Source organism: Girardinichthys multiradiatus, chromosome Y (assembly GCF_021462225.1).
Source record: "Girardinichthys multiradiatus isolate DD_20200921_A chromosome Y, DD_fGirMul_XY1, whole genome shotgun sequence".
NCBI lineage: Eukaryota > Metazoa > Chordata > Actinopteri > Cyprinodontiformes > Goodeidae > Girardinichthys > Girardinichthys multiradiatus.
In genome coordinates, this window is record NC_061818.1 from 9,011,765 (window position 1) to 9,038,749 (window position 26,985).

The window sequence follows — 26,985 nt, forward strand, 5'->3', positions numbered from 1 at the left end:
ATGGAAAATAATTAACTTTATCACAATATGCTAATATTTTGAGAAGGACCTGTATGCCCAGTAGACCCAGGGTCAATATGAGCAGCTGTCAGCCGTCCGTGTCTGGGGGTTTGACAAAGCAGAGCAAGCACAAAAAAAGCACTTATAAAGTAATACATTCTCTGTTTAAGAAAAGGTGCAAAGAGTCAATAGTAAAAGCAGCTCTGTCAGTGAATTTGTCAAGGATAAGTTCAGAGTGGGATAAAAAAGACAGTAATCATTGGTGCAGGAATTACTGCTTCACTGACTTTGTCCAGGTGAGGGAGAAGGTAAACACAGCCTAACAAGTATCATCTATAAATTGGAAACATGAAGGTGACAACCAGACACAGAAACACAGAACTAGTTGTAAATTTATGAAAACAAAAAACACACAGAACATAAAGTTAATGACAGTCAGGAAAAGTGATCATTATGTCCTCCAGCAACCTAAACCTACAGTATAGATGCATAACTACATAGATAGCTCAGGATAAGCCACTCTAAATAAATAAGATATAAGCTTTATCAAGTCTTAAGTCTAGACGTAAAAGTAAAAAGTGTCTGTGACATCATTTTTGACACTGATCTGACCCACATGCAGAAAGAACACAAGTAGAGAGCATCAAACGGTGAAAAGAAGTTTATTATTTCTAAATTCTACACAGGGATGACAGGGATATGGTCTCTCCAACTGTACGAGAAAAAAGAACTGATAAGAAAACAGGACGGCAATTTATATATAAATATATAAATATAAATATCATGAATATAAATAAATGCTCTTACTAGAGAGTGAACGGAATCCGCCAGGGGAGACGGGGTTTAGGAGAACTGAAGTAGAGCTCACAGCGAAACGTGCTTTCTGTGGAAAGCGAGCGGAAGGTGAAGCAGGAGTTACGTAGGAGGGTGGACAGGTCTGCAGGAGAAGTACGCTTGTCGTAATGTAGCACAGATCCAGTAAAAGGTGAAGATTGCTCAGTCCAGGAGTGTACACTGGTGAACGCTGGCTTTACCTGAGAAACATGAAAAGTGGGGTGGATGCGAAGACTAGGAGGCAACCGAAGACGAACTGCAGTGGAACCGACTAAAGAGTCAATCACATAGGGTCCAATAAAACGAGGAGAAAGTTTCTTAGAAATAGATTTTAGAGGAGTGTCATGGGTGGATAACCAGACTTGTTGCCCTGGGCGGTAAACAGGAGCTGGTCGACGTCTTCTGTCAGCAAAACGTTTGTTGAGTTCAGCAGTCCGCTGAAGGGCCCGGACAGTGGAGTTCCAAACAGCCCTGTAACGGCGAATATGGTGTTGAACAGAGGAGACGGAAACCTCACCCTGGTCGGCAGGAAAAATGGGAGGTTGATAGCCAACTGAAACCTCAAAAGGAGAAAAACCAGTAGCAGAGGACTTGTGAGCATTGATTGCATACTCAACCCAAGGTAGGTGTTTACACCAGTCAGCAGGATTAGAGAATGAAAGGCAACGGAGAGTGGATCCGAGTTGTTGGTTCATTCGTTCCACCTGGCCATTGGACTGGGGATGAAATCCAGAATTCAAGGAGACTTTAGCTCCAAGGGCTAAAGCAAACTGTTTCCAAACTCGTGAAGTGAACTGAGGACCACGATCGGACAGAATGTCCTGAGGAATACCATGGAGCCGGAAGACATGTTTGATCAACAGCTGGGCGGTCTGAAAAGCAGTAGGCAACTTCTTCAGTGGGATCAGATGGCAGGCCTTAGAGAAGCGGTCCATAATAGTTAGAATGGTAGTCATTCCTTGAGAGGTAGGAAGGCCAGTAACAAAGTCTAAAGCAATATGTGACCAAGGACGACCAGGAATGCATAAAGGCTGTAAAAGGCCTGCAGGTGGTTGGTTACAATGTTTATTTCGAGCACAGATAATACAGGCGTGAACGTACTCCTTCACGTCCTTGTGGACAGTAGGCCACCAGAACCTTCTCAAAATAAGGGCCACGGTTCTACTAGTACCAGGATGAGCAGAAAACTTAGCAGAGTGGTGCCAATGGATGACACGAGAACGGGCAATGGTGGGAACAAAAATCTTGTCTTGTGGACCAGTGCCTGGATCAGGTTCCTCCCGCTGAGCGCGGGTAACAAAGTCCTCAATCTCCCACCTAAGAGAACCCACCGTCCAGCTAGAAGGCAGAATGGAGACCGGTTTAAGTTCAACCTCATCAGCAGAAAACTGACGGGACAGAGCATCAGGTTTAGTATTCTTAGACCCTGGGCGATAGGAAATAGCCAGATTAAAGCGGGAGAAAAATAAGGACCAGCGAGACTGACGGGGATTGAGTCGCTTAGCAGCTTGTAAGTAGGCCAGGTTCTTATGATCAGTCCACACAATGACAGGTAAACAGGCTCCCTCAAGCCAATGACGCCACTCCTCCAGAGCCAATTTAATGGCTAACAGTTCCTTGTCACCGACATCATAATTGCGCTCTGCATCACTTAGTCTGCGGGAAAAAAAAGCACAAGGATGCAATTTACCATCAGAAGCAGCAGACTGGGACAGAACAGCTCCAACCCCTAAGTCAGAACCTCCATGGTAAACTGTCTGGTAGTGTCAGGGTGGATAAGGGTTGGTGCACGGGAAAACTTCATTTTTAGAGCTTGAAAAGCTGAATCTGCCTCCGAAGTCCAGGTGTAATGCAACTTAGTGGAGGTCAGAGCCGTCAGAGGTGCTGCGGTCTGGCTGTAGTTCTGTATAAACCTCCTGTAAAAATTAGCAAATCCCAGGAAGCGTTGAAGTTGTTTTCTTGTCTCTGGAATTGGCCACTCCAGGACTGCCTTGATCTTATCAGGATCAGAACGAACCTGTCCACAGTCTGGGTAGTACGCTTCTTTGGGGCTTCTCCACACCGTAACTCTCCCAGATGTGGGGAAAACAGTAAAGGTGGACTCATCAGAAAGCAATACATGTTTCACATTGTCCACAGCCCCTTGCACCATTGAAACCGACGTTTGGCATTGGCATGAGTGACCAAAGGTTTGGCTATAGCAGCGCATCCGTGTATATTGACCCTGTGGAGCTCCCGACGGACAGCTCTTGTGGAAACAGGAGAGTTGCTGTCTTGGTCACAGATGCGCCAGCAAGACGTGCACCAACAATTTGTCCTCTTTTGAACTCTGGTATGTCACCCATAATATTGTGTGCATTTCAATATTTTGAGCAAAACTGTGCTCTTACCCTACTAATTGAACCTTTACACTCTGCTCTTATTGGTGCAATGTGCAATCAATGAAGACTGGCCACCAGGCTGGTCCAATTTATCCATGAAACCTCCCACACTAATTATTATTAAAATATATATATATATATATATATATATATATATACAGTGCCTTGTGAAAGTATTCGGCCCCTTTGAACTTTTCAACCTTTTGCCACAGTTCAGGCTTCAAACATCAAGATATAAAACTCTAATTTTTTCTGAAGAATCAACAACAAGTGGGACACAATTGTGAAGTGGAATGAAATTTATTGGATGTGTCAAACGTTTTTAACAAATAAAAAACTGAAAAGTGGGGTGTGCAATATTATTCGGCCCCTTTACTTTCAGTGCAGCAGACTCATTCCAGAAGTTCAGTGAGGATCTCTGAATGATCCAATGTTGTCCCAAATGACTGATGATGATAAATAGAATCCACCTGTGTGTAATCAAGTCTCTGAATAAATGCACCTGCTCTGTGATAGTCTCAGGGTTCTGTTCAAAGCGCAGAGAGCATCATGAAGACCAAAGAACACACCAGGCAGGTCCGAGATACTGTTGTGGAGACGTTTAAAGCTGGATTTGGATACAAAAAGATTTCCCAAGCTTTAAACATCCCAAGGAGCACTGTGCAAGCAATCATATTGAAATGGAAGGAGTATCAGACCACTGCAAATCTACCAAGACCCGGCCGTCCCTCTAAACTCTCATCTCGAACAAGGAGAAGACTGATCAGAGATGCAGCCAAGAGGCCCATGATCACTCTGGATGAACTGCAGAGATCTACAGCTGAGGTGGGAGAGTCTGTCCATAGGACAACAATCAGTCGTACACTGCACAAATCTGGATTCACTTTCATGAGGTGAAGAACAGTTAGGCTCAGTTTTAACACATTTGGCTCTATTGTGAATACGTTTGTGGAACAAATAATTTTTTGGATTTGATTAATTTATTTGAAAGGGGATAGTGCAATTTAATAAAACACGTGAGAATTCATGAGTTAAAAAAGCGAAAATTAGCTAAAGCGCTATTTTACGTCTGTAGTCCCCAGGCCATGATGTTAAAAAAGCAATAAAATACAAAACTATAATTACAACACAGACATTCAATTAATAAGGACATAAAATTAAACTAAACAAATCCTAACACACAGGAAACAACAAAACATTACTGCTGAAAAAATAGAAACAATAGAATACAGTTTGATAGATAGAGTTTCTATTAATGTTGACAGAAGTATGAATCAACAAGCCATTTTTTCACTTGTTTAGTGTAAAACTTATATGTTAATTGTCTGATTTCATCTGGTAATATGCTTCCATTGATCCAGTCCACATTTGCTGCAGTTATAGTCAAATTGTTGATTAAAAGAATCTGAAGCTTTTCTAAATCACAAATAAATCAGACATTGTGAGAATTGCAATAGTTGTTCTACTGGAAAAATATTCTTTCAGGTTTTATCGTTATACAGGTATCTAAGATTTGCATTTAGACTTTATAACTGTAGAGTTATACTTGATTTATTTCAGTTAGAAAATTTCAGGCAGAATTTTTTCTAAAACCCCTCAGGGGTTAACAAGTTAAAACATGTTTTTAAAATATCCCTCTTACACGAAGGCATGGGCAGGTATTTCTTAATATCCCAATTAACATTATTGTAATAATGATACTTGATCCTCCTATTTTCCCATGCTAGTGTGAGACCCAGCTCACACTACCATGTATATTTTGCAAAACAAAGATCTATTTCTGCATTTGCCTTCTGTTCACACTCAGTGTTTTTGGTGACAACAGGAATATTTTAAATAGATTTTAAATTAGTCCACATAGTTTGCCCTCTTTGCAGAAAGTCAAGAGCAGGAGGGTCAAACATTTGCAAAAGATGGTTTTTTTCTAATGATAATCAGGGTGCTGGTACAGTAGTAATAGAAATAGAGTTATTTTATTAAAAACACGCACTAGAGATGGAGACACAAAAATAATGAGTAATTTTAGAAAAGACATAGAAGACAATACTCATGCAGTTCAGTTTTGTGTCTGTACATTGTTGTTATGTTCACTTAGGTGAATTATGTTGCTACATACCATCACATATTTATCACAACTGTTTTAAAATTACTCAATAAATTCAAACCTGAGAATTCTCTTCAAGAGACTATGGAACATAAAAAAGCCTTTCTGTGACCTTGTTGTGATAATGTAGCTCTAAAACAATTAAACAAAACTCTTTAGACTAGAGTACCCTCAAAAAACAAAAAACTAATTCCAAGCCTGAGGTATATTTAAGGCTGGTGAAAAAAGTATCAAGGTGGAGCTGGCCATGAAGGTGACAGAAGTAGCAAGCAATATCTAAACTATACTGGATGATCAGGTAATGTCTTTAAATCTCTTCTAGATGTTACTTTAAACAGGTGTAAGAGAAATGGTAACAACTGAGCTTAAAGGAGAGGTTATAGTTCTATAGTTCACTGTTTTTTCATAATAACACTGATAATCACCCACATGATTATTGTTAGCTTCAAGAAATCTGAATGTGGAAGAGTTGGTACTTGATGGGTGGGTCTTATTGAATGAGCCAGAGATCTTTTGCAGAGTGAACGATCCACCTAATTGTTGTATCGAGATGGAGCATGTGATGGCAATAAGCTGACCCCAAGTAATTGCACCAGCAGGATCCATGGTAATGTTTAGATTTGGAAGGGTCACTGAAAATTTAAAAAAAAATTATTTTCTTTCATATTTGATTAATTTCTCATTTCAAATGGAAACATTACCATTTAGCCAGACGGAGGCACTCAGAATGCTGCTGTAGTCCTCATTAGAAACCCTTACTTTAAATTGACACTGGAAGGATCCCTCCTCCTCAAAGGTGACTTGTGGGATATTGAATGTTGCAGAACTGCTGGTAGTTTCCACACTCTGAATGAAAGAACCAGGGGACTTATGGAGGATAAAAGTTCCTCCTACTTGTATGTCAGTGACTGAACATCCGATAATGACACTTTGACCCCAGAAAATATTACCAAAAGGATTCATGTTGATTCTGGGCTGAATTTGATCTGTTGAAAGACAGTAGAACAGAGAACCTCATATTCACCAAGTCTTGGACATTGCAATAAAGGTTCATCAATACATTTGAAAAGGTATAAGTTTTGTATTTCATATTGTTTTTTTTTTTTGTTTTTTTGTTTTTTATAAGCTACCATGACATAAATAAATGACTTTTTCACTGATGGTAAAAAATTAGTCCTGCCCCTATCTTGGTCCAGTTTACCTAACTGGTAATCTTACTGTTTGCACATTGGAGACTGAAGGTTTCCTTTATTAAACCACTGAAACAAACACTGCATATGTTGTTGATGTAATAAACACAATACAGTAAGTTGATTGATCCGTTTGAAACACTGTTTTTCCAGCTGTCTTGTTAACTAAAGTGTCAGGATGAGACGAGTCTAAGGTGCAAAATCTTTTATGCTTGCAAACTGTTATTTTATTTTGGTTTATTCTAATGTGCCAAATAATATTTGTTTATCTAAGAATTATTTACTGCTTGATGTATTCAACCATATGCTGGCTATACTCAGACCCTGAGTTTCCTTCCAATTATCTCGTTATTCATTGAGGATGTTTCCATTCTCTAAAGAAATAAAGCTGATTACCAACATTTTTAAATAAGAAAGTGTTTCTTACCTGAACAGTTGACGCCAGCATCCTGACTATGGACACAATTATGTGTCCCAAATCCAGTGTGGGAGCACTCAGATAAATATTTTTTGCTGCATATACAGGCCACCTCATCAAGCCAGATTTGTCCTGTTCCTTGTTGAAACTGACGGACACTCACTGCTGTACCACAGCCTAGCTGTCTGCAGACCACTCTAGCATCATTTATGTCCCAGTTATCATTGCATACTGTTCCCCAGGTTCCATTGTTGTAGATTTCAACTCTTCCAGAGCACAGAACTGGACCAACCAATTTGATGTTGCCACCTAAGAATAGAATAAGCTGTTATGCATATGTAGTATTTTTAAAACTTGAAATAACATACGGCAGGAACCTGATTTTTTAGCAACTGCACACTGATGTTAATACAAAGGAAGGAAACTCCCCTATGTTTTGGCCTCATATAAAATTAGAAACTGTGATGTGCAAGACTACTTGCTGCAATTTCTGTTAATTATGATTAACAGAAACAGGTCAGTCAAAATCTTTAGACACACTTTCTCATTTAGTGGTTTTATTTATGTTTATGGCTATTTACATTGAACGTAGATTCTCACTGAAGGCATCAAAACTGTGAATGAACACATATGAACACAGAAGCAACTTAAAGTCAAGATAAGAGACAGCAAGAAGGTATTCAAGAAAAACTGGAGAGCAAGCTCCAGCAAAACAATATCAGAGATGTGTGGTCAGGGATGAAGAAGATAACAGGCTTCAAGCAGAAGGATGATCAGACCAATGGATGTCTGGACAGAGGCAATGAACTAAACACATCCTTCAATAAGTTCAGTTCAGAAACAAGCTCAGGATCCTCCTCTCCTGCTCACAGTCAAACAGACATTCCACCCTCCTTTGACCCACAGCTTTTTTATTTTTTATTTTGTCGAATATTTTATCTTCCACCTCAGCCATGTACCCTTCTGCTACTACATGTTTGCCTTCAACCAAATCAGAAGATGCTGATGCTCCCTTTGCCTCCACCTTACACCTGCGTGTCTCAAGAAGTCAGGTGAAGATGCAACTGGAGAAACTGAATCGGAATAAGGCTGCAGGTCCAGATCATGTCAGCCCTAGAGTCTTGAAGGCCTAGACCATCTCTGTGGAATTCTGCTGCACCTCTTCAACCTTAGCCTGGCCCAGAGGAAGGTCCCAGTATTGTGGAAGACCTCCTGTCTTGTTCCGGTACCAAAGAAAACTCACCCATCAGTCCTCAATGACTATAGACCTGTTGCCCTAAAATCCCACATCATGAAGGTCCAAGATAGACTCCTGTTGGTCTACCTGAGTAAGCAAACAATAAACTATTAGGACCCCTTTCAGTTTGCTTATCATGGTGGACTTGGAGTTGAAGATGCCATCATACATCTGCTTCATCAAACCCACTGTCATCTGGACAAAGCCAGCAGCACTGTGAGGATCATGTTGTTTGATTTCTTCAGTTTATTTAAGACAATTCAACCGAAATTTTCTTTGTTAGAAACTCCAGAAGACTGCGGTGGAGGCCTCAATAATATCTTGGATCAAAGACTACCTGACAAACAGACCACAGTTTGTGAGACTGAAGGGTTGTGAGTCTAACCAGATAGTCAGCAGCACAGGAGCACCACAGGAGACTGTACTCTCACCATTCCTTTTCACTCTGTACACCTCAGACATCCAGTACAAGACAGACTCCTGTCATCTGTAGAAATACTCGAATGATTCTGTAGTTGTGGGGTGGATCAGAGATGGACAAGAAGATGAGTACAGGAAGGTGGTGGACCGCTTTGTGGCATGGTGTGGAAACAATCATCTCAACTTGAACGTGAATAAAACAAAGGAGATGATTGTAGATTTTGAGAGAAACAGGAATAGGTCAAAAACTATTTCCATCATGGGAAAAGAGGTGGAGATGGTGGAGAAGTATAAATGCCTGTTGCAGGTATTGCTGGGCCAAAGCCCGACTGTCTGCAGGCAACATGAGTATCATTCATGTCCCAGCCATCATTGCAGACTGTTCCCCAGGAGGTATTGTAGTATACCTCAATTCTTCCAGTGTATGCTTCACCTGAAACAGATAATCTGATTTGAGGGTCTTTAGTTACACAAGAAATCACACAGAAAACATTAGTATTTAACAGAGAACAAATGATCAACATGGTGTTAGATCTCAAAATGGCCTTGCAAAATATCCATTCCCCTTCAACTCATTATATCACACTGAAGTATTTTAATTTTAATTGGAATATAGGTGACAGAGAAACTGAAATTAGTACAAACAGTTGCTCTTACAAACTACACCCTTTATTAAAATGGCAGAATCCTGAGACATAAGAAAATCTGAAGATTTTAAGCTTTTTGTATCTTTAATATGACATATGTACATTCTGAAGATTTAATTTAATAGGGAACAAAAGTAAAAAGTAAAAAACCTGCAACTGGTAGCAAGTGTGCATTAACTTTCAGATTTAGTTCTGAACTCTTGCTATGTCCAAAATGTTTTTCATGTGCAACCATTCTATAGTTTATTTGGATGTTTGCTTGAGCTTAGAGCGATTCAGCAGACACCTGAAGGTCTTACATAAAAACTTACTGTTATTTGTAACTGTTCATGATTTTATTCACTTTTCCACCAATACCCGGTTTTATCCAAAGAAAAGCCTTCCATGTTCACCACCATGTTTCACCAAGGGTACAGTATTCTTTCTGTGATGTGCAATCTTAGTTTTTGTTCCAAACATAGTTTTTGGAATTGTTACCCAAAGATATGAGTGTGAGTTTATTGGACCATAACATATTATTTAGCTTTTAGAATGTTTAACCCAAACTGAATGTTTTCAGATTTTCATTTATGAAAATTATTCAAGAAAATTTTTCTCATTTTCTTTCCACTTGCAATTATGTTCTAATTAGGTTTGTGGTCATAACGTGACAAAATGTGAAACAAATGTATTAATGCTTTTGTAAAGCATCCCTCTAGCAGGACTTTACGATATTTTGTGCCCAAATGAATTCCTTATTCTTTCCTTGTCCTTGTTCAGACACCACTGTGGTATATTTCAACTCTTCCAGAACATGAAACACTTGATCCAGCTAATATAATTGAATAATCTGTACATTTTTATAACACAAAATGGAAAAACATGAAAGATTAACAAAGAACACAATATACAAATGTTTGCCATGGGTCTACTTCATACAGGCACTTACTGACTAAAGTATGTTTCACTCTTTTTTCATCACAAAACAACATAGACCTGTTACGGACCTCTCAGGTTTCCGTATTAATTGAGTCAAAATTCTTTATCTTAACAACCCAAAGTCTCTCTTCATCAATATCAAAGTCTTTCATAATGGTAAGAAAAATAAATCAAGTAAGTAATAATGAAAATAAATGACACAATCTTACTTGAACAGATGACACCAGCATCCTCGCCGTGAACACAATTATGAGTCCCAAATCCACTGTGCCTACATATGCCAAGAGAAGTTTCATTTCCTGAACAGACCAGATTATCAAGCCAGATTTGTCCCGTCCCTTGACCAAAGTAGGCAGACCTAGGAACACCCAAAGCAGGACCACAGCCTAGCTGTCTGCAGGCCACCTCAGCATCATTTAGGTCCCAACCATCATCACAGACTGTTCCCCAGGTATCATTGTGGTATATTTCAACTCTTCCAGAACATGATGCATTTGATCCTGCTAATCTAATCAGACTATCTAAAAAAAAAGAATTTAAAGTTTGGTTTAACATGAACCACCACAAAATTGTACAATATGCAACAAGGAACCAACCTGATGCAGAAAATGAAGACAGGAAAAAAGACACTGCAAAGTAAAAACATGATGCATTCGGTATGTTTAGGTTCATACTTAACACGAGTCATCAGAATATAACATTTTATTAGAGTATTGCAGATCTGGTGGAACAACAACATTCTGTAAAAAGAAATAGTTAATGTTTATTATTCACTAAAACTTGAAACAAGAACATGAGCCATTATTTTGTCAATTTGCTAATCAGAACTTTATGCTTTAACTACCACTGTGTTGAACTACAACAGCATGAATAACTAAATAATTAAGGTTTTAAATTTTGACACATAAATATAAGGACACATTCAAGATTAACCAGCGCTGACCCTGTGAATCATTCCCAAACTACCCGCTTTGCTCACCTAAACGCAGCAGGTTGTTCACCATTCTGTTGAATGTACGGATGTTATGAAGATTCAATAGAGACACAACAGAGAAAAGTTCTTGCTAAAATTGGTTTCGTCTCAGCTTGTGGTCTGGTCCCTCATATACAACTTCCACAGTACTGATGTATATTATATATAGATGTACAAGTAGTAAAATTCAAGGAAATAAGGTGCAACAAAACTTGTTTTGCCAGCATCTGTGTTTATTATAGGATGTCATGCAGCCTACACCAACGTATTTGCCTATAAACAAATAATTTTGTAATAAATGTGGTTAAGTATTTGTGTTACTATTTTACCCAAATAAAATATTTCCAAACGGAGGTACAGTGGATCTAAATAGCATGCAAACCCCTATGAAAATCCCAGACTAGTGTGATGTAAAAAATTAACACCATGATAAACTTAAAAGCTTTGTGCACTTTTGATGTGACATCCTATGAACAAACAAGCAAATGTTTCTAAAATAAAAAAAATAAAAGAAATAAAAGAAAAAATAAAAGAAAATTACCTTTCTGTCAACAGTACTTTTTGATATGGACAATATATCTCTTTGCTTAGAGCACCTTTGTATGAGGAGGGAGTACAGGCATTGGAAAATGAAAACACAATCATCTCTCAGATGCCCCTGAATCTGTTTCCTGTTGCTTATTTGCATTTCCACTTATTAGGAAGGGGGTGCCTTCATGGGCTGTCCATAGGATAAACACAATAAGAAAGAAAATCGCTGTACTAAATCCTTCAAATCTAAATTGCATAAACTGGTCAAACATGAACTTAATTATTCTACACAAAACAGAGATTGTTTTTCCAAATAATGTTGAAATTGCTTAAACCTTTATCTAGTTTTTGAAAACACAAAATGACAAAATGGCACCAAGAAAAACTTAAATTGAGACATTTTGAAAACAGTAATGCCGAGACTGGCATGGCTGGATGGAATCATTCTACACTAATTGCAGACTTATCAATACAAAGTTTGGATTTCTGCAACTTTTATTTTATTTGTAAAACCACAAACCATTGTTTTTTGTCAATGGTACATTAGATTGTGAAAAGAGTGAAAACAGCAACTTACAGACCGGCAAACCTGGACTTAATCATTCTAATTTGCCTAAAGTGAAGCCGATCTTTTGTTGATTTGGATTCATTCTTGGACATTTCTTTTGGTGTGAGACCAAAAACTGCCCCAGTTGCCTTTGACTCACAGATCAATTCCTCCTCACATCCCATCATCATGAGGGAATGATCCCAAGGATGCTAACAGCTTAACTTTATTTTAACTCAAAACTTCACTATAATTGAGGATGTGAACTCAAGACTGAATGCAACAGTTTGTCAAAAGGTGATTCAATAATATATTAGTTTTAAATGTGTGTGCACTTCCAGGTTATTGCACCTGTTTTAATTTCTTAGATGACATCATGGTTCAATAGAATTTTACTAGACATATGTCATGAAAGTTTGAAAACGTTTTGGAGCAATTTATTATGCTTCTATCTAAGTCAGGTATGCTTTCTGCAGCAACTTGATTATAAGGTCTACTGACAAAAACATGTTTGTTCCCCACAGTGGCACACATTATACCCAGGCTTGTATTTTCTGTATTTAACTACATACATGAACAGTCATTGCCTCTATTTAAGAGTAAGAATGCCAATCTGGGAAGAATGCACACTGATAAGCCAGCCAATAACTTTCAACTGTTGTGACTTTGTTTAGTTAAATTGTTTACATTAGGCAAAAAAGAACCAGGTAGGTAATTGCTGTTTGTTTAAAAAAGATGTGTGCATGTTAGAAGTTACAAGACTACAAAAAAGGTCAGAATCCTTTCTTAATCGTTAAGATAGATTTATTCAAAATGATGAACAAATAATCAACAAAAAAACAAAAATCTGTTCATTTACATTAAAACACAGTGACATCATTAGCTGTGATATAAAAAAGCTTTATATCTAAAAATCATAAAATCCTTTCATTTCACAGAAGGGTGCTCACACTACTCTAAATATACCATTAGAAAAAGCCTTAGTGTTGTATTTACACCACCGGTTAACATTGACCCCCTGTAACCAACCTGCGTCTACTTTGTATTGGACTTTGTTCTGCAAGTCACAAATGAAATAAAAGGACTGGGACATGGGGGAAATGGACATGGCTAAAATAAAGGGACAAACCTTAAAGAACAAGGCATAATCAGGAAAGTTTCAAAGAACATTTTTGTGTACATCACTTTATCTATAGCTAATTGAAAGTGTCACAGTGTTACTTACAGGGGAGGTTAGACTTCGAGATATCACAGTTTTTTGATAGTAGCACTGGTAATTCCCCACATGATCAGAGTTGACTTCAAGAAATTTGAATGTGGAAGAGTTGGTGCTTGATGATTGGGTCTTAATGTATTGATTACCATGCGGGTAGTATTTCTGCAGAGTAAATAAACCATCTAACAACTGAGTTGAGATGGAGCAAGTGATGGCAACTAGCTGACCCAAGGTAATCGCACCAGCAGTATCAATGGTGATGCTGGGTTTTGGAAGGATTACTGTAAAAAAAACAACAATCTTCATTTCTAATAACCTTTATTCAACTTAATATTACATGTCTAACTCATCCATTGGGCAATCTTAGTAACAATTAGAAAGTAAAAGGAAAAAAAATACCATTTGAAAATAGCTGCATGGAGTTACTTAAGTCTGTGCTGAAGTCTTCATTAGAAACCCTAATTTGAAACTGACACTGGTACCTTCCCTCATGCTCAAAACCAATTTGAGGAATATAAAAAGTACCAGAGTTGCTATATGACTTTACAGTCAGACTGAATGCGTCTGAGGTCCGATTCAAGATAAATGTTCCTCCTAGTTGTCCATCAGGGATTGAACAAGTGATGCTGACATTCTGACCCAAGGTAATGTCACTTTGAGGATTTATGGTGATCGTGGTCTTTATTAGGCCTGGAAAAAAACAAAACCATAGAGCTTATTCTTATCAAATTTGTCTTCAATCTAACAAGATATACAGTTTTAAAAATGAAACAGATGTAGTAAATGTAGCTCTTTTAGGGTTTATTGTATTAGTTTATTTACAGCATGTTGTTCATTGAAAAAACTTTCCCATTGTGCATAACCCTAGTTCATTGCTAATTTTCAAATTTTTCATCTGGTGTGAAAGTCAGCATTATTTAAATCAGTTTATATGAAGACGAAGCATGTTTTAAATTAAAATGGTTTCCTACCTGAACAGATTACACCTAAATCCTCACTATGTGCACAGTCCTGTCTCACAGATCCATTTCGCATACATTCAGAGAAATATCTTTCGTTCCCTGTACAGGCCACATCATCCAGCCAGATCTGCCCTGCTCCCTCTCCAAAGTGAAGGAGACCCAGTGCCATACCACAGCCTAGCTGTCTGCAGAATACTCTGGCATCTTTTAGGTCTTTGCTCACATTGCAGACTGTTCCCCAAGATCCATTGTTGTAGATTTCAACTCTTCCAGAACACCTGTTTGGTCCGACTAATCGTATCAGACCAGCTTTAAACAACAGAAAACATAAGTTAGGTGATATGTTTACAAGTTGAAAACAGAAAATGAATGTAAAACATACAGGGGTTGGACAATGAAACTGAAACACCTGGTTTTAGACCACAATAATTTATTAGTATGGTGTAGGGCCTCCTTTTGTGGCCAATACAGCGTCAATTCGTCTTGGGAATGACATATACAAGTCCTGCACAGTGGTCAGAGGGATTTTAAGCCATTCTTCTTGCAGGATAGTGGCCAGGTTCCTACGTGATACTGGTGGAGGAAAACGTTTCCAGACTCGCTCCTCCAAAACACCCCAAAGTGGCTCAATAATATTTAGATCTGGTGACTGTGCAGGCCATAGGAGATGTTCAACTTCACTTTCATGTTCACCCAACCAATCTTTCACCAGTCTTGCTGTGTGTATTGGTGCATTGTCATCTTGATACACGGCACCACCTTCAGGATACAATGTTTGAACCATTGGATGCACATGGTCCTCAAGAATGGTTCGGTATGCAAGGGAATGCCATGATATGGCAGCCCAAACCATCACTGATCCACCCACATGCTTCACTCTGGGCATGCAACAGTCTGGGCGGTACGCTTCTTTGGGGCTTCTCCACACCGTAACTCTCCCGGATGTGAGGAAAACAGTAAAGGTGGACTCATCAGAGAACAATACATGTTTCACATTGTCCACAGCCCAAGATTTGCGCTCCTTGCACCATTGAAACCGACGTTTGGCATTGGCATGAGTGACCAAAGGTTTGGCTATAGCAGCCCGGCCGTGTATATTGACCCTGTGGAGCTCCCGACGGACAGTTCTGGTGGAAACAGGAGAGTTGAGGTGCACATTTAATTCTGCCGTGATTTGGGCAGCCGTGGTTTTATGTTTTTTGGATACAATCCGGGTTAGCTCCCGAACATCCCTTTCAGACAGCTTCCACTTGCGTCCACAGTTAATCCTTTTGGATGTGGTTCGTCCTTCTTGGTGGTATGTTGATATTACCCTGGATACCGTGGCTCTTGATACATCACAAAGACTTGCTGTCTTGGTCACAGATGCACCAGCAAGACGTGCACCAACAATTTGTCCTCTTTTGAACTCCGGTATGTCACCCATAATGTTGTGTGCATTTCAATATTTTGAGTAAAACTGTGCTCTTACCCTGCTAATTGAACCTTCACACTCTGCTCTTACTGGTGCAATGTGCAATCAATGAAGACTGGCTACCAGGCTGGTCCAATTTAGCCATGAAACCTCCCACACTAAAATGACAGGTGTTCCAGTTTCAATGTCCAACCCCTGTATGTGTGTAATCATTGAGTGGACAGCATCAGAGCAATTTAGTTTATCTATCACTCTGTGTCTGTCACCTCTGTGTCTGTCACAATGTAAAAAAATATTTTTTAATGAAAAGCAAAGTTAAACCAGAAAAATTATGTTGATGTGTATTGCTAAACTATTAAGCGTCTAAGTCTTCTTCTTAAAAAAAAACATTTTCCCATTGACTTTTAGTCAAATTTGTTTTAGTTAAATTTGTTTTGCCACAAAAAAAATCATTTATGGACACATTACTAGTTGTATCTATCTTAAACCCACACCTGGAGATGAGTTAAGAAATCATCTGGTAACCGGAATGACCTAATTTCTGCTGGACTGTTCTGTTGGAAACTCAAAAAACAGATTTTTTTCCTGGTGTTCAGTATACGAGTTGTTACCGACTCAAAGTGTATTTTCAAGATCAGTCAGGTGTTTAAAATTAGGTCAGGTGATTGAAAAGGTGTTTAAAAGAAAACTTTACTTTCTAAAACAATAACTGAAAGGTTTAGTTTTGATGCTGTTACTTTTAAATGGGGGTAGCGAGACTTCAGCAGATGGCACAGAGGATTGAGGGTCTACAACAAAATTACCTTGTTTTATCCTTTTGAGCTTTCAACCTCTGTCCGTCTTTGAATTTTCTGGGTTTGGAAATGTTGCCAGCCTTTGAAAAATGTATAGATTTTTTTCAGTTTCTTTAATTTACATTTGTATATATTTAGAAATATATATATACATTTCCATGGCTTCTTCTTTTTTATATGCATTTGTTAAAAATAAAAAACTATTTAAAAAAAAAGAAATCTAACTTCTCCAGAAAATACGGACACAGTCTGATTCAAGTAACAATGCTAACCATGTGACTTGTGGAAATAACGTGCTAAAGACAGATTAATGTGTCACATCCATAATCGCTTTGAATTAAACCCTGTTTTACAGTGACTCCCTTCTCACACATCATTACTGTTCCTACAATAAAAAAACGGAATCAGCTAAACTGAGGATTGGGAGGTATCACTCCAAAAACTAGGGTCAGTGCATTTCTAAAGCATGTTAAAATAACAATAAAGAGCATTTACTTACCTGAACAGATGACACTTGCATCCTGACTGTGGCTACTGCTGTGTGCTCTGAATCCACTAAATGAACATCCACTCAGGTGTGTTTCAGTCCCTGTACAGGCCACATTATCAACCCAGATTTTATCCATTCCTTTTCCAAAGTAGGCAGAGTGAGGGGCAGCCAGTGCTGTACCACAGCCTAACTGACTACAGACCACCTGAGCATCATTTATATCCCAGCCATTATCACACACAGTTCCCCAGGTATCACTGAAATAGATTTCAACCCATCCAGAGCACCGGGATGGCCCAACCAATCTGACCGAGTAACCTGATAGGGCATAAATTAAAAGACAGATAATAAATAAATTTTAACACATCTTAGACTGAGCTAAAAGTATTCTCATACAAAAGGTAATCACAAATGCTCAAGAATGCACTCTACATCCCCAAATTGAATTAAATGATGAATATAAAATGAATACTAACAGAATTTCTGGAAAATACAAGCATCAGTCTCACTTGTACAATAAACAACAAAATGGTATCCATATTGATATGGCAACAATTTACCGTTCAGACATTCTGTTAGAGAACTTTCATTTCCTGAACAGATCATTTCATAAAAATAACTCTTGGAGGAGTCGTAGCGATAGATCGATGACGCTGGACCACAGCCCATCTGTCTGCAGGCCACATTAGCAGCATTCATGTCGAACCCATTATTGCCGACTGCTTTCCAGACACCATCATAGTATATATCAACAGGTCCACTGCATGATCTAAATACCTGGATTTTATTATCTTAAGTTACATAAGGAAAAACAATAAAGAAGTCATTATTTCACATAGAACAAAAAGATCAGTTGCAGAACCTACTATCCCTCTGCACTAGGTGGCCACATTTTAGGACTCCATCTATATTTTCTTATTTCTCTGATATTTGCTCATCTGATAATCTTTGAAGGTGGATATGAACCCATGAGGATGCAATAGAATGGAGTGAAGATTTGGGATAATCTAAATGTACAATTTAAATATTTTGGCTAAAAGTTGCTTAAAAATGCAACCATAGCCAACCTGCTGTGCTTAATTGTTTTCTTAATGTTTGACAATATATATATATATATATATATATATATATATATATATATATATATATATATATATATATATATATATATATATATATATATAGTTGGTAGCACTGTTGCCTTGCAGCAAGAAGGTCCTGGGTTCAATTCCCGACCGGGGGTCTTTCTGCATGGAGTTTGCATGTTCTCCCCGTGCATGCGTGGGTTCTCACCGGGTACTCCGGCTTCCTCCCACAGTCCAAAGACATGCCTGTTAGGTTAATTGGTAGCTCTAAATTGCCCTTAGGTGTGTGAATGAGTGTGTGCATGGTTGTTTGTGTGTTGCCCTGCGATGGACTGGCAACCTGTCCAGGGTGTACCCTGCCTCTCGCCCATAGACTGCTGGAGATAGGCACCAGCTACCCCGTGACCCACCATGGAATAAACGGTAGAAAATGACTGACTGACTATATATATATATTTGAACATCTGTTTTTTATCTAACTAATATCTGTTTTTATAATAATAGGCAACACAGCCAGGAAACTTATAAAATTTGATTTCACTATTTTCCAGGTCTTGACAAGTATGGAAAGAGCAAATAAGAGTATGGAAGAAATTTGTATTTTAAGAGTTTATTCTCTCTCTTATTGTCTAAAGTTGTCTCCTCCATTTTTTCCTTGTGTCCTTGCTTCTTTCCTTTTTTTCCAACTTGTCTTTTGTCCTACCTACTTTTATTCCTTCTTCCTGGAAAGTTGATTCTGTAAAGGTCTGAAATATTTGCATAAAACATGTGTAGGAACCCTGTTTGTGAATCTATGTGTGTAGTGACAACGGATATTTGTCATTAGCCTGTATTTGTGGACAGGATATTTTTTGACCCCTCAGTAACCACATCACTGTAACCAAGAGAAAACTGAGTCTGAGCTAAAATAGTGGTATGAACAGATTTGCTCACTGTATCTAAGGACTGATATGTATCTTCCTGAAACCATGTGTCTTTTATTCTGTTCATAAAACAGCTGTAATGTGAACATAAAGCATAGGGTCTCATTTAAAACAATATATTACATAATGGAAATATTTTTATAAAAACTTTCTTACATGAACAAATGACGCCAGCATCCTCGTAGTGTTCACAGTCATGTGTTCCAAATCCTTGGTGCCAACATGTGAGAAGAGAAGTTTCACTCCCTCTGCAGTTCACATCATCAATCCAGATCGGTCCATAGCCTTGAGCAAAGTAGCCTGGTGGAGGAATATCCAACAACTGTCCACAGCCTAACTGTCTGCAGACTACCTCTGCATCTTTCACATCCCAGCCATCATCACAGACTGTTCCCCAGGTGCCGTTGTGGTATATTTCAACTCTTCCAGAGCAATACCCATCTGAACCGGCTAATCTGATCAAATCTTCTACATGTAAATAACAAAAATATGAGTATTAAACAAAGAAAAAAAAGGGAAAAAAAATTTAAAGAAAACAGACAAGTGGACTCACCTGCTGTGGTTAAGGGGATGAAAATAGACACTGAGTAGAGGGGAAAATAATAAATCTGGTTACAGTAGCACATAAAAGTTGGAAGTATTTCCAACTAAGAACAGTGTCACAATGAGTATATAGATATATTAAATAAATACATTTAATACAGTTGTTTTCATGGTCACATAGTAATAGATTAAGCCTTAATATTGAATATTAAAATGTAAACACTGGCTGCCTTAACACAGATGCATGCTTTATATGCTGCTGTTTAAGTGGCGACCTCCAACTTCCACAGAAGTAAGACCTTCAGGGTTCTGTGCGGTTTTAAAAACATGCTATTTCTGTTTCTAAGTAATTCTGTTCTAGGGAAACATTATTGTCACTATTATATTACATTTTCTATAAAGTTCTGCAAAAATACACACGATCAAACTGTAGATAAGGTTTATAGTCTTCTAGTAAAAAATAATCTGACCATTCTCCTGCATTCACAAGCATCATGCAAATAATGGCATGTTCTTGTTTCATTCATCTTTCATCATATTTATAATATAACACATTCATATTTTTTATCTAAGTTGATCACATTTCTGCACTTATGCCTGTTGGAGAAACAGTAAAATTTGTACAATGTTTAGCTAATTTGCTGAAGATCTGTTTCTTAACTGGAAACAAGAAGTTAAAATATTTCTTGCTCACATAGAAAGTCAGAGCTTTATATTTTTTACCTGTCTCACACCTAACCTACTCTGCATGCACTGAACTTAAGAAAAAACTTTACATAACAGATATAAAATATACATTCATACTGAGTTTGAGGTAAACCTTAAAGACTTAGCTTGCTCACCTAAAACCAACCAAAACAGATGGTTGACCATCCGGCTGACTTTGCAGAGGCTATGAAGAGTTGATACAAATACAACAAGGGAGAGCAAGTATAAAATTAATTGCTTCTCTGCTTGTCGACAGAGCAGCAGGGGTCTTTATATACAAAATTTCCCTGTTAGGAGTGTATATTCAGTAAAAACACGCATTCCCTGTTAGGAATGTATATTCAGTAAAAACACAAGTTCAGAACTCAGTGTTTTTTGTAACCTGCATAACCAAACATTTGCATTCCCAGAGAACTATCTGATCATGTAAATATGATACCACCAATCAATGAATAGGTGCCTTCATAATATTTAAATTACACAGTAAGGTTCTTTGTGCCCACCAGTAGATTTGCGATAAGGAAGAACAGACTGTAAACTGTGCAGCTGTCCCTAATGTCAGCTACAACTATGTTTAGGCAAAGGAAGCACACATACAGGTGGCAACTTGTACAGAAAGGTTAATAGTCGTTTTTCTAAAAATATTCATCAGACTTTCCATGGTTTTACATGTTCTTAGTCATTGCAGTCAACAATTGGTGGAATTTTGATGCAATCATTCAAAAATTATAGACTGCTGGAGATAGGCACCAGCTCCCCCGCGACCCACTATGGAATAAGTGGTAGAAAATGACTGACTGACTCATTCAAAAATTAGTCATAACTGTGTTCTCTCTTCTAAATATCTCTTGCCTGTGACATGCTTTTCCCACGAATAGATATTGAAAGAAAAGATAATATTATTATATTATAATATATGGTTGCAGCAATACTGCAACAGCAGCCATTAGTCTACTTTCCTGAAGCGAAGAAGATAAGAGCTGCCTGGATCCGAGATGGAAAACTGACGAGGAACCGATGGGCTGGTCCCACCAATTAAAGGTAATTGCGATTGGAGTACTTTCTGGCAAACTGCTTCGGACAAGAAACCTCTGAATTCACAACAGAAATTATGTCAAAGGTCGGGATATCTGAAAGACGAACGAGAATGTTGAAAGTAGATGCTGTAGCCACACTGTTCAATGCATCTGTTGGGAAAAGATCCCTAAAGAAAAGGTTGTTGCTGTTGCTAAACAGATCAAGGCTCTGCAAGTATACTTCCTTGTTGCAAAAGTATCTTAAGATATCAGCATTTATTGTTAATAATCAAAAATCAGAAATCATTATTATTGAAATAGATCAATTACACATTTAAATGTTTACCTGAGTATTCTAACATAAAGTTTAGAAAAATGACACATAAGGTAGTATCTTCAAATCTTGAAACATCCATTGTGTCTGCTGCTACTGTTCCATGCTGCTCAGCTTTGCCTCCGGTTCTTTCACTGCCGCTCTGCTGGCAGTTCCAACATATAAGGAGCTGCGCCCAAAACTCGTACTCTGCCATTTGGTGTCAGGTGACTTTCTACTTCTGATTCTGCATCGTCTCTCTCTGATAGTGACTAAAATATATGTAAAGAAACATCAGATTCTTTACTTCTGCTTGTATTGTCAGCCATCGCAGCCATGGTCACTTTAGGTGCCGGGGTTCCCATACAAAAAAGCGCTATAAAATCACAAAGGAGTAGACTGGAAGTACCTTTTTAGTTAAAATTATGACTATATTTCTCAACAACTGTTCATTTCAGTTGCATGAATTTCCTTCACAAAATATTTTTAAATATTTTAAAATCTTTTCCTTTCCATACATGTAATTAGATTTATCATAAATATTTGATGTTGCAGGCAGTTTAAACCTCTGCAGTAGAAATGTAAGGGAGCTAATCCTGCAGATAGAACATTTGGTCAATAAAGGAAGCATCCCCTGCTGCTGTTGACCCTCCAGTTTGATGTTGAAATACTTAGGGTTATAACATTAAAAATAAGAGGGAGGGTGAGCAGTAAACACAGGAGAAGAAACATGCAGGGGAAGCTAAAACAAATTAAATATTTGATGCGTAAAAATGTAAATTTCAACACGTTTATTGGCTGCAGTGTGACTTCTAACAGCTGTAAAGTAGACCAGAAGTCAACCAAAACACTGATTCAGCAAGCAAGATGGGAGGTGGATGTTAAACCAGAGTATCATTATCAGGCTGAGGGACAGACGGCAGAGGCACATGGTGTAGTGGTAGAGCATGCGTACCATATACAAAGGTCATAAGTCCTCAATGCAGCTGTCTGAGGCTCGATTCCCGCTCATGGGACCTTTCTGGATGTCTTTTCCCCTTCCCTCTCTCAGCATACCCTGTCTCTATACTGTAAAATAAAGGCCACTAGTGCCACAAAATAAAAACAGAAATATATACCGAACAAAAAAGTGTGAAACAACTGAAAATATGTCTTCTATTCTAGGTTCTTCAAAGTAGCCACCTTTTGCTTTGATTACTGCTCCGCACACTCTCGGCATTCTGTTGAGCTTCAAGAGGTAGTCACCTGAAATGGTTTTCACTTCACAGGTGTGCCCTGTCAGGTTTAATAAGTGGGATTTCAAGCCTTATAAATGGGGTTGGGACCATCAGTTGTGTTGTGCAGGAGGTGGATACAGTACACAGCTGATAGTCCTACTGAATAGACTGTTAGAATTTGTATTATGGCAAGAAAAAAGCAGCTATGTAAAGAAAAACGAGTGGCCATCATTACTTTAAGAAATGAAGGTCAATCAGTCCAAACAATTGGGAAAACTTTGAAAGTGCCCCCAAGTGTAGTCACAAAAACTATCAAGCGCTACAAAGAAACTGGCTCACATGAGGACCGCCCCAGGAAAGGAAGACCAAGTGTCACCTCTGCTGCGGACGATAAGGTCAGCCGAGTCACCAGCCTCAGAAATCGCAGGTTAACAGCAGCTCAGATTAGAGAACAGGTCAATGCCACACAGAGTTCTAGCAGCAGACACATTTCCAGAACAACTGTTAAGAGGAGACTGTGTGAATCAGGCCTTCATGGTAAAATAGCTGCTAGGAAACAACTGCTGAGGACAGGCAGCAAGCAGAAAAGACTTGTTTGGGCTAAAGAACACAAGGAATGGACATTAGACCAGTGGAAATCTGTGCTTTGGTCTGATGAGTCCAAGTTTGAGATCTTTGGTTCCAACCACCGTGTCTTTGTGCGGCGCAGAAGAGGTGAACGGATGGACTCTACATGCTTGGTTCCCACCTTGAAGCATGGAGGAGGAGGTGTGAGGGTGTGGGGGTGCTTTGCTGGTGACACTGTTGGGGATTTATTCAAAATTGAAGGCATACTGAACCAGCATGGCTACCACAGCATCTTGCAGCGGCATGCTATTCCATCCAGTTTGCATTTAGTTGGACCATCGTTTATTTTTCAACAGGACAATGACCCCAAACACACCTCCAGGCTGTGTAAGGGCTATTTGACCAAGAAGAAGAGTGATGGGGTGCTGCGCCACATGACCTGGCCTCCACAGTCACCGGACCTGAACCCAATTGAGATGGTTTGGGGTGAGCTGGACCGCAGAGTGAAGGCAAAAGGGCCAACAGGTGCTAAGCATCTCTGGGAACTCCTTCAAGACTGTTGGAAAACCATTTCAGGTGACTACCTCTTGAAGCTCATCAACAGAATACCAAGAGTGTGTGGAGCAGTAATCAAAGCAAAAGGTGGCTACTTTGAAGAACCTAGAATATAAGACATATTTTCAGTTGTTTCACACTTTTTTGTTCAGTATATAATTCCACATGTGTTAATTCATAGTTTTGATGCCTTCAGTGTGAAGCTACAATATTCATAGTCATGAAAATAAAGAAAACTCTTTGAATGAGAAAGTGTGTCCAAACATTTGGTCTGTACTGTAAGTACATCAGATATGATGTTATTTAGTCTTGTCCTGATTAATGATTAAATCTCAACAGTTCAGCTAATTTAAATATAACTAAATAAATAAAAAAACATTAAAACTGCTTCTGTCTCACTGCTTTTTGTTATTCCATCTGTCTTCTCTTTCATATTTTTTGTGCTGGGTTATAAATGTGGAATATTCTTTTTCTTCCAGGTCTGGATAAATGAAAATTGAGTGTGGAAAACTGTTTAATTTTTCAGACTTTATGCTCATCTTTGGTTTTCTAAATGACTAAAATCTAATAATGCTTAACAACGACAGATGCTTTTACATTGATTTATATTTTAATCAGTCCTTATATTTTTGGTTTTCAACATCACTCCTTGATTTTGATATTTTACACTTCAGTGTTCAAAAACGTTTTGGACTTATAATATCTGCCGGAAATTACACCTTTAAATAATCTTGTGACACATCAGATGGTTGTTGTAAGATTAAACAGCTGTTGCAACAGGAGGTTGCCAGACCAAAACCATCAGCTTTACAATGACACTCCAGAACACATCTACTACACATCTATTATACTCATTACCAAAACCCCTCCTCCCCTGCAGCCACACATACACAAGCCACACACCGTTGGAATGTGGTAACCTTCTGAACTCTAGCATCTTATCCAGACGCATCTGTTTCACCCCGCTTCCCCTTCAAACGGACTTATGTTCCTACAAAAAAAAAAATTAAATGCTTTTGTCCTGTTTTTGAGGTGACAATCCGTCTGATCTGACAATGGCTTCCACCTTCCTTCCTGCTCAATTCCTGTTGGTCATCTTCAGTGCTTTAACAGGCAAATGGGGAAATGTTCATCACAGAGGAGTCGAGATGTCTACCCAGATAACTTCCAAGTTAACCTCTAGGTCACCAATTACACATGCACGGATGTCCCACACGTCATACACAGGTCACACACAGATTGCATTTAAACTTAACTCTAAGAACTCTAAGAATATATAAGGATAAACAAACATAGGCAATCATAAAATTATTCTACAAGATACCTTCAAATTAAAATAGAAAGGAATTGAAATGTCAAAAAACACATTAAGACACATTTATTTATTTACAAATATGAAGGTACAGAAATAAGATACAGTTCTGAAAGGTTGCTTTAAATAAAAGGCATATACTGTAGGATATTCCAAATCACATTTTAAGACTGCAAGAGTTGCAGAATTTGAAATAGAGCTGGTCTAACTTAGTCCCAATGCCAAAATAATTGCAAAATGGCCCTGTACCACACTGCAAAAATTTGAACAGGTTTCAAATTTTTGTTGTTTCATAATTAGTGGAACCTCCTGATAAGACTTCTACTGCAGTTCAAGGTCAATATTTTGTGTTTAAATTTGTACGATCATATAAAGAAAGCGGAATTCTGTAAGTTAATTTGGGTGTGGATAAGTATGAAATTGTGAAATAAAAAATATATAGCAGTGCTGGCTATAGTGGAACTGATAATAAATATACAGGCCCCAGGATTATTACTACATCCAGTATTATACAGTAGAATAAAAACAAAAAGCTAGGAATTAATCTCAATATATGTGTGCCATTTTAATAGTTTTATCATTTTTCTTAATTTAAATCTAATAAATAAACAAGGAAAAATATTTTATTTAATGTAACACATACATATGCCTTCTATTTGTTTTGTAGTCACTTATTTGTGCAGATGATGATGATTTGTTTATTCAGGATGATCATAGTTGCAGCACAAAAGATGACAGGGAGAGGGCGATAAAGTCCCACGAAAAAGCTTCGTTATATTTGAAACATCTGAAGTTAACAACTTTCTCTGTCTGTTAAGAAATGCAACATACACAGTATATGAGAAAAGGCCTTTTCTTCTTACTAACATCAAAATGTATATTGAAAAATACCCATTTAATAAATGTTATTGTGATTCTGGTCAGTGTACCTCTTCAGGCAGTTTTTTAGTGGCTGTCTGACCCGGCCTCTGACCGACTGATTCTGCCAGCCCTTTCTCTGCACCAGTAATCCTCATAACTACAGTAAGGATAGTTTTATTGAAAATTACAACCAGGCAATAAAAACATAAACACATTACACTGACATTGAATAATCACAATAACAATAAAAAATGACAAATATAAACATGCTCTAAATCTAAAAATTATAAAATCATATTTTATCCCAGCTAAGATTTGATGTAAAATATGAAGAAATAAACCATGAAGAATTAATAGCGGGTGAATAAATAATAACTACCCTCAACCTTCTTACAGCTCATCCTGGATATTTTAACAATGGCACGTCACAAGTAAAGTTAAACCCCCCATTCTCTGGAAAAAAAAAAAACATGTCTGTGGGTTCATTAATAGTCAATAATCTTTTATACATGTTTTTTCTTCCACTTTACTGTTGGATAAGCTTTCTCAAAACGGACTATTTAAATCTAGCTATCAGATCACATCTTTGTATTTTAGAGAATGAGAAAAAAGTATCTGGGGGAGATAGTCAGAAAAACAATCTCATGTGTTCTTTATTCAATTATTACAGATATTTTGATATCATCACTTGGGAGGAGGTAAAAGTTTTATTCTTCTCTGTTTTCTCATAATAACAATAATGTCCCGCATGCCATTCGCTGGCTTCAAGAAAACTGAATGTGGAGGAGTTGGTACTTGATGAATAGGTC

At 38.0% G+C, this 26,985-nt stretch overlaps 1 protein-coding gene across 1 annotated transcript; it reads right to left on the reverse strand.

The window, feature by feature from the left end:
* Positions 1-1,165: 1,165 nt before the first annotated feature.
* On the reverse strand, positions 1,166-22,002 carry LOC124864869 (scavenger receptor cysteine-rich domain-containing group B protein-like). The gene is made up of 11 exons (XM_047359830.1): positions 21,972-22,002; positions 19,638-19,667; positions 19,241-19,552; positions 17,637-17,795; positions 17,182-17,394; positions 14,484-14,687; positions 10,359-10,670; positions 7,040-7,236; positions 6,937-6,962; positions 2,006-2,490; positions 1,166-1,305 (listed from the first exon to the last, which is right to left on the reverse strand). Exons 1-11 carry the CDS (start codon positions 22,000-22,002, stop codon positions 1,166-1,168), a joined length of 2,109 nt encoding a protein of 702 aa, XP_047215786.1.
* Positions 22,003-26,985: the final 4,983 nt, after the last annotated feature.